Source organism: Dermacentor silvarum, chromosome 3 (genome assembly GCF_013339745.2).
Source record: "Dermacentor silvarum isolate Dsil-2018 chromosome 3, BIME_Dsil_1.4, whole genome shotgun sequence".
Lineage (NCBI taxonomy): Eukaryota > Metazoa > Arthropoda > Arachnida > Ixodida > Ixodidae > Dermacentor > Dermacentor silvarum.
The window spans coordinates 177,795,335-177,803,759 of NC_051156.1; the positions used below are offsets into that span (position 1 = coordinate 177,795,335).

Below are 8,425 nucleotides of genomic sequence, written 5' to 3' on the forward strand. Positions count from 1 at the left end.
AATATTTGTTCGCGTACCTGTTGCAGGAGATCGTTTAATGAAAATTTCCTCACTGAGCTAGGTTATTTCCAAAACGGGCTCCAATCTGCTCCTTTATTTTAGTCGCCGAATATTATTAATTAAAATTTAATTAAGGTAATTTTGTTAATTACGTTTGAAACTGCGGGAATTACTCATTATGTAGAGGCTGTCAATCTCTAATGGTATCGATACACTCGAATGGTACCAATAACGTCACCATAACGTATATTGGTCTAAATTTAAAATTTTAGTGCAGTTAAAGAGAAATAAAGCTGGTATACCTCCACGGCAAAGATAAGACAACACTACACCCGATCGTGTGTTTAGCGGTAGACGAGCGTGCATAATCCATTACCTTGACTATACGTTTCATTTTTATACTCATTTGCACATATTCGCGAAGCGTCAGACCATGCATGCTGTTACCAAGCCAGCTCCCGGTCGCTATAGACCAGAATTTTTATCGCTTGTAGGCGGCAGCCATCTTTTGCCGGGGATGTCAGCAAGAGACGAATGAAAGGCTGCGATAGCTTGTTCTTGCCGCTTGCTTGTCTCTATAGGAATTCGCACGGCGTCAGCGGTCACGTCTTGAAACCCGTAGTCCCTGCGCGGGGCGCGCTGACAGACAGTGGCTCGGGTCGAGATAATCTGTGTGTGCTCTAAACGTGGGTGCGAGAGTAAAACATTATACATATATACACGTTTTTTTTTTTCTTATACGCAAATATATCTGCCGACGATAATTACCGTGGCCATGCAGCGCCTTCTCACCGTCAATGATTTCTCCCGCAGATTTTCAGCGCCAGATGTGGCGAAATCCGGAAAAGAAGAGATGCGAAAGCAAAAGATGACGCCTGCTGAAGCCGTCCTAGCCGGGTAAAGAAAACCCTTCAGTCGTGTTTCGGCGTTTCATACTTAGCAGGCAGCACGGCGCAAGCTACGCAAGTATATAGCCGGCCAAATCTTTAACTGACTCGCACGAGCACCAATTTTCTGTGCGCCAGCACCTTACGGTAGGAACAACCTAACAAATGACGATACGATATTCAGGAGCTTTGCGAGCATGAGTTAACCTTGACCGTTTCGCAAGTTCGTTCAATCGTAACGCACTGTAAAGCAGAAAAGAACAGCATTTAGATAAGCTAGTTAAAGATTTGGCCGGCTGTACATGGCAGTGCGGGCATACAAGTCGCACTTGCCGACATAAGGTTATACGTCAAACCACGCCTTAATTGTGCGCCCTCATCGCGTTATATAGAATCCGCAACAACACTCAAGAATGTCCGAGTACAGTAGGCGATACTTGATAACAGCGATAATGTGGTGAAAAAGTGTCAATGACAAAACGCAAAATAATGTATACGCGCGTGACAGTCTCCGTATCATGTTACCAACAACCCCATTTTTCAGTGCCATCTTATTTCCGGAAGACGAAGAGCCATGGTACGAGCGCACGATCAGCCTTCCAAAGCAGTTCGAAGGTTTAACGCCGGTGCCACAAGCCGAGGTGTAAGTCGTGCCTCACCTGCTGTGAAAATATTCTAGCTTATAACCGCATTTACATGCAGTATGTCGCGTTGTTACAGCTTCCTTTTAGCGTGTCACCATTCCTGTAAGCGCGGAGATGATGTGCCAGAAAGACGTTTGAAGCGCCAGACAGGTGCATATAAAGAGGACCAAGTTGACCATGTATCGAATATGTTTAGCGCATCGCATCAAGGTAGTGCCACAAGAGCGAGGGAGCTGAGCTCGTTGTAGCGCTCTCCACTGCTCCAGCTCATTATCGATGTGTGCGCGTGCACACATCGATCGGCAAAATGGTAGACTGCAACATATGCAACAAAACCTGATTAGCTCAAGCAGGCAGGTGATGATTTGTCGCGGCCCCCTTTCGAAGGAGATGACACTAGAAGTCATCATTTGTTTCTCTTTTTCTTTAATTCGTCCCTGTAGTCGGCGCTAACGTTTACAACATCATAAGGACCACCAGTTCACCCTACAAGCTTCCGTTGGACATCAGGACGTATAAACCCCTTAAGCAAGCAATCGATCAATCACTGCTTCTGACACCCCCCCCCCCCTCCTCTCACCTTCTCACATTAATAGTGTTTTTTTTTTTCCTTATTTGTTTTTTACTTGCAGGGACGAGCCATCAATATCGGCGGCTTCTTACGTGGCGTACGCTTTCTTCAGTGGCTTCCTCGTGCTGCTCGTACTCATCGCCATCATCGCCTACATAATCTCCTACATAGCAAGTGAGTGCCTATCGCACTTTCTCGTCAGGATCTTAAGCCTATGTTTAACTCGTAGTAGAATATGCGGCAACCATGCTTACCACAAGCACCTCTCGTTGAAACAAGCCTAGAAGTTCGAAGGTAGAAAAGTGTCTACAAGGTCCTAGGCGACGACTGCTTCCGTTGAAAAAAAAAAAGAAGAGAAGCGGTTGAAGAGAAAATGATAACTTTGCTTGCGGCAATGAGTTATGTGGAAGCAATGGCAGGATTGAAGTCGTAACCGTTTTTGTTAATGAGGGTAAAGCGCGAGTTGAGCAGCACTGCAAGTTGCACAGCGAAGGAGGATTGAGTAAAAGTTGCGCGCAACAACTTATCTCGCTTGGGCGAAGTTTATTACCCCTGAGTAAGTTTACCTACAAATAAATATTCTTCGCAACCGCGTGTTTCAATCAGCGCATGGCGTGGAGGCAGAAGTATACTTGATGTACCTGTTTGACCTACACCTGCGTAAACCAGGTGCTGTTTTTTTTATTATTATTATTTCGCAGAATTTATAAAAGTCGCCTGTGCCATACAACATAGATCTCCTTGAGCTAATTTCTCGAAGAGGCGGACATGCACAAGAAATCAAAATAAATCATGGACAAATTAACAAAATTTCACCAATCAAACCTTAACCAATTACTTTAGGGCATATATTGCAATATTTACCAAACGAAGCTAGCGAGTCTCGTGGCACATTTACATAGAGCTAATTTTTTTTTTAATTAGCACAGTTCTGCGATAAATGCCACCAAATTTTCAACAACAACCACAACAACAAAAAGACTCGCTCTTGACCCACTTGAGTTTTTCGCAAAACGCCTTTTAATGCATTGAAATGCCAAATAGCTTAAGTGCCAACGTACTGCTGCGGAGCACGAGGTCGTATTGTTTGCGCGAAGTCGTATTGCGGAGCCCGAGGTCGCGGGTTCGTTGCCGGCCGCAGCGTCTGGCATTTCAATGCGTGCGAAATGCAAAAACTCTCGCGTACTTAGCTTCATAGGTGTACCTTCAAGGATTAATCCGGAACCCTTCACTGCGGCGTCTCTCATAACCCATTGTGCAGTTTTACAATTTAAATTTATCGCACATTTTGGTGTCGCTTATCTCGAAACAGGTGTCACCCTCCGAATTCGTTCCATGTAGGTAGGCCTTCTGAACTCACCGGCTACAATTCGTAAATTCCAAGATGTAGCTTAAAGTAAATAGTTTAAAAGATAATTCGAGAAATGTTCTTTTTTTTTTCAATTAGACAATTTCGCATTTCGATTTATTGCGCAAATAATGCTCTCCTCTTAGAGCTTAATCCAGCTCAAAGTAATATAACTGTGCTACACATGCCACAGGCCATTTCTAAATTACTATTAAATCCTAAAAAATAAAAACACAAACTGGCTTCCATCCTTGTAAACCTGTTGACGTCGCCATTTCTATATTTCACTCGCTCTTTCTCTCCCCTCATACTCTTAACGACAGCTGACAAACCACCAGGTAAGCACTTTCGACTGCGCCGCAGCATCTTGTTTCCGGGCAACTTTCTTCCTGTCTGGGGGGGATCACCCTTGTCTGAACGTTACAAGTTCGAGGGAATACGCTGTTGCTTGACGTGACATTTGATCTGAAGGGGGTCCTGAAAAGCTTTTCGAACATAGTAAGACAATGTTGCGAATCTGTTAAGGAGGGTCCTGTGAACATGTGAGCCAAATATTGTTGCACTGCATGCAGCAGTAAATTTACAATCTCGTGTCAAAAGCTGTGAAAAAAAATCGCTTTATTTCGCTTCCACAATGTCGTCATGCAGCAGCTGGACCCTCAACAGCTATTGGCTGATTTCACGATAGCCGAGAACATGCCCAGTAATATAATTATTGTAAATATGAGTTAAATAAGTGAAAATGTATGTGTCTGCAATCTCAAAAAAGACATAGAAGACATTTCATCTTCGCACTGCCGGTCTGGACACGACAAATGCGTGTCGCTGCGTTTGCTAAGCCTGGCCTCCGAGATCAGCGACGTAGGGTCACGCATCTCGAAGAGTTCTTCTGGTATGTGGGCCTTAGTGGCGTAGCCAGGGGGGGGTTCAACCTCCCCCCCCCCCCGAAATTCCCCCCCCCCCCCCCCACTTACCCGTCCTTTGTTTTCGTCGCTTCGCGCTGACATAGTTCATGAAACCGGTGCTACTATCACAATTTCATTCCTGGGCGCTTCCGTTTGGTTGGTAATTTACAGCGAATCATGTCTGCATATGGAAAAAACTGTCACGGTGTTTGTCAAGGCTTTGACACTCTGTGAAGTTTTGGGCGAGAATATGGCGGCCGCATTCTGAAGCAACAAATGTGCAACAAATGAACCAACAAATGCGGCAGCCGCATTTTAGATGATGGCGAAAACGCTCGAGGCCCGTTTACTTAGATTTAGGTGCACGTTAAAGACCCCAGGTGGTCGAAATCTCCGGTATACATTTCCGCCGCTTCCCTTCAGGTGCCGGTTAGGCCGCGCTCGCGCAGGCTACGTTCACACTTGGTCTCGAAGCTGTAGGAAGCGGCAAAATCTTGCAAAAACCGCCCACCTAGGCGGCAAAACAGGCAGAAAAACAGGCTGTGAGCCAAATCAGTCTCGGGCCGATTTTTTCGCCATGGCGAAGCGGAAACGCGGCGGAAAGTCGTTCTGCTTCACTGCAAGCTACACTAGCATGTAAACAACCGGTCGTAAAATTGAACATGGCACCAGAAGTGTAGGCTGTAATGCTGATCGACGCGATCAAGAACCAGCCCTTGCTCTACGACAAGAGTGGCACTAAAACGTACTGTCAGCAATACTCGCGATAGTATTAACGTCGCGCGACCGGAGGTGCGGCAACGAAGCCTTGGCGTGACCCAACTTCTCGCGCTTTTGCAAAGCCAGGCGAACCCACCACCGCCGTTTCCGAGGTGTCCGCGTATTCCGTTTATTCATTGTCAATTTCTAGAAAACAAGTAGGTCGGAAGTATAAAAGCAATTTCTTCTTCCACTTCCACGGCAGACAATACTTAGGCAGATTCCTCGTTGGCGCCCATGTCTTTGATATACATGTATAGAGTGTGCTTAAACTACCAACATTTATTATCGATCACGTGACCTAGAGGAAAGCAGAAGCTTGCCCCCCCCCCCCCCCCCGGTCGGGCTGGTGAAACCCCCCCTCCCCCGAAAAAAATTTCTGGCTACGCCCCTGGTGGGCCTTTATGTTGCGGCGCCGTAAATGGTGTTCGAAACTTGCTAAGTTCAATTTCTCGCTCCTTTCCAATCCCATAATTATAACAACAACTATAACTTTAAGTAATTATCTAGGCTCGAGCAGACGGCGTTAAAAAGTTAAAATCCATGATGTGTGTGTGCTAGTACGGGAACTTGAAGCCACCCGTCTTTTTTTTTTTTTTTTTTTTAAATCTTTTCTGGCTACTCAGACCTCATTTCACGGTAAGAACGGTAATTGTATTTAATATAGTTGGAGGGTAATTTGCCAAGTCATCAAGGAACGCTTACACACTTCAGTCATATAAACAGACATTTATTAACTACATTACATGACTGCTGATAATTATTATCTTTTCTGTTATAGATATGCAATAGCTTTTTAGTTCAGTTTATCAGTTCGAGTTTTATTCTTGTAATAAAACTGTAACAATCTTAGTGTAATTGTCTTGTAGTAATTTTTGTTGTTACGTGTGTACAAGATGAATCATTGTATTTTCTGTATTCTGTTCTGTCCCGTTTTTATCAAGCATTTTGCTTTTTATTCCTTGTTTTTATTGTTGAATATTTCTTCGCAGTATTCGTTAACATCCCTACGCTTAGAATAACTTATCCATGTCGACTTGGATAAGTTATTATAAATCGTCTGGGATCCTTATTATAAGAAAGATATTAAGCAACTGGAGCCTATTAACCGTAAGGCAGTGAGATTTATATTTGGAAAGAAGATGATTCACCTTCCCTTCTTATGGCCGCAAGCCGCATACCGGAATTAGAAACTCGGAAGAAAATTAATCCTTTGACTTTTCCTCACAAATGCCTGACAGGAAAATTTAATCTCAATCTACCAAGTTGTGTTCGTTCCCTAAGCACTCGAAGAACGCATCAGACCCGGGAACATTCACTTGATCCTACGTTTGCGAAGACAAGCAGCTTTTTGAGTTTAGTTTTTTCTTTTTTCCGGGGTCTATTGAGGACTGGAACTTGCTTCCCGGCACTACTGTTGCATAAAGAGGTTTTGCTGCAATTGAGCAATTGTTTTCTTCCGTTTTAAACATAAATGTATATATTGTGTTACTGATACTGTTTGTAATGACAGCCTGCAAATTGTATTTGATCTTGGATACTTCTTCTATCAGTGGTCTGGTATTTTCATATTGTTGCCCCTCCTGCTTGGGCCAGATTGATGGCTCGCAGTATTTTGAAATAAAAATGAAATAAATTTTAAAAAACTGTCTGTTCTATTTTGGTAAATTAAACCCATGTTGCGTAAGTACGTCCGCTTGAGGGTTGTTTAACTCTGGTGGGGGGGGGGGGGGGGGGGGGGGGACTTTTATCCTACTAACATTTTGCACCCGATATGACGGTGCAGTTATTGTTAAAAAAAAACTTCGAACATCAACTTCAATCTAGTTTGTTCACTTCGGCGTCTCTTTAAACACTTTTGATTGTTTGAAATGCTTGCCGACATCGCAGCGAAAACTGAGGAGTACGTACCCCTGGTGCTGTGCTACTACGATCCCACCATGAGCACGAAGTACTCGCCGCCCTTCATACGGTCCGACCTGTGCCTGGAGTGCTGCTCGCACCTCGTCTACGACGGGCTCGAGGTCGACGCCCGTGGCAACATCATTGACAGGCAGCAGATCCAGGGACCAGTACCGAGTGAGCGTCGCATTGTGATGCGCGGCGAGAGTCGTCTGTGAAACACCGCAACGTCTTTTTTAACGCGATATAGAGAGCCTACATGCAACACAGCGTTGCATGTAGGCTCCCTAACGCGATAGTGTTAAGGGCACCCATGTCGCAAAAAATCCGGTGTCGGCCGTCGTTTGGCGAAAAATCATTTCGAACCACAACCACGCACGCCCTCCGTAGACACTAAATACTTCTTTTACCACGAAAGTTGCTCACATTTTGTCTTACATTCTTGACAAAGTTATTCGTCGGAATTTTGAGAAAACTGCCCACAAACAAATTACGTGAAACAAAACACCCACAGCGCATGCCTTTTATGTTCAATCTTGTCAGACTGAAGCATTAAAAGTGCGAAACAATAACAGAAGATTGACTCACGGAAGAGGCCGCTATTCTACCAGAAAACGTAGGAAGCCTACATGCAAACGCTGTTTTATGGTGGCGACAACCTTTGTAAAGGTACTTTTCGCCGCCAGCTAAATTGGCGGGTAAAATTTCCCTCCAAATATAGCCTGTGGGAATCAAAATGGCGAAAAGACCAGCCGACAGACCACGTTCCCCGCAACCGTTGGTGCCGTTAAACTAATTCAATTTTTAAAATAAACTTTGGCCTCAGCAGCCAGGGACCCATAACGTGTCTGAGAGCAGTGCATGCACGTCTACGTTTTTACTTAAACAGGCTTGTAAGCACAGTTTTTTATTACAGCACACTTCGAAAAACACCCTTTATATAGTGTGTGCAAGTGGAAGGCAACAACAATGTTTAATGCAGTTCACATTATTGACGTGAGAAAATACTACCGTGCCTTATAACTTGTTGCTTTGTATGCTATAGAAAAAAATGTGATGTGTTAAAGTAAAAGGAAAAGGCAATATGCAGGTTTCGTGTGCGCATTGGTTCAAAACTAAATTAAAGAAATTTAATAGATCGCGTGCCAAAATGGTTTCATCAGAGCGTTACAAAAAGAAGGCAGGAATGCGCCGCGACTTCTAGCGAAATTGGCAATCAAAATGGCGACTCACCAAGTTTGGCGGTAAATAGCGCTCAAAATTTTGGAGTTGTCGCCACCCTAAAAATTTGTCGCAGTTTCACCCGAAACGCGAAGCACCAATTGCGATAGCAAATTAGTAGAGAAGCTATACGGAGTAAGGATAGTAGTTTTATCAGCTGTATAAACTTGGACATGCAGCAGCACCAG

General features: G+C 44.2%; 1 protein-coding gene across 1 annotated transcript; it reads left to right on the forward strand.

Moving 5' to 3' along the window:
• Nucleotides 1-815: 815 nt before the first annotated feature.
• LOC119445047 (uncharacterized) lies at nucleotides 816-7,481 on the forward strand. The gene is made up of 4 exons (XM_049663942.1): nucleotides 816-897; nucleotides 1,432-1,530; nucleotides 2,164-2,276; nucleotides 7,005-7,481. Exons 1-4 carry the CDS (start codon nucleotides 854-856, stop codon nucleotides 7,232-7,234), a joined length of 486 nt encoding a protein of 161 aa, XP_049519899.1. The 5' UTR covers nucleotides 816-853; the 3' UTR covers nucleotides 7,235-7,481.
• Nucleotides 7,482-8,425: the final 944 nt, after the last annotated feature.

Bases quoted from the DNA above. Each gene is read 5' to 3' on its own strand.
- LOC119445047 (XM_049663942.1), top strand. From the start codon at position 854: ATGCGAAAGCAAAAGATGACGCCTGCTGAAGCCGTCCTAGCCGG. The intron at 1,531-2,163 runs GTAAGTCGTGCC...TTTTACTTGCAG, and splicing joins CCGGTGCCACAAGCCGAGGT to GGACGAGCCATCAATATCGG. The intron at 2,277-7,004 runs GTGAGTGCCTAT...CCGACATCGCAG, and splicing joins CATAATCTCCTACATAGCAA to CGAAAACTGAGGAGTACGTA.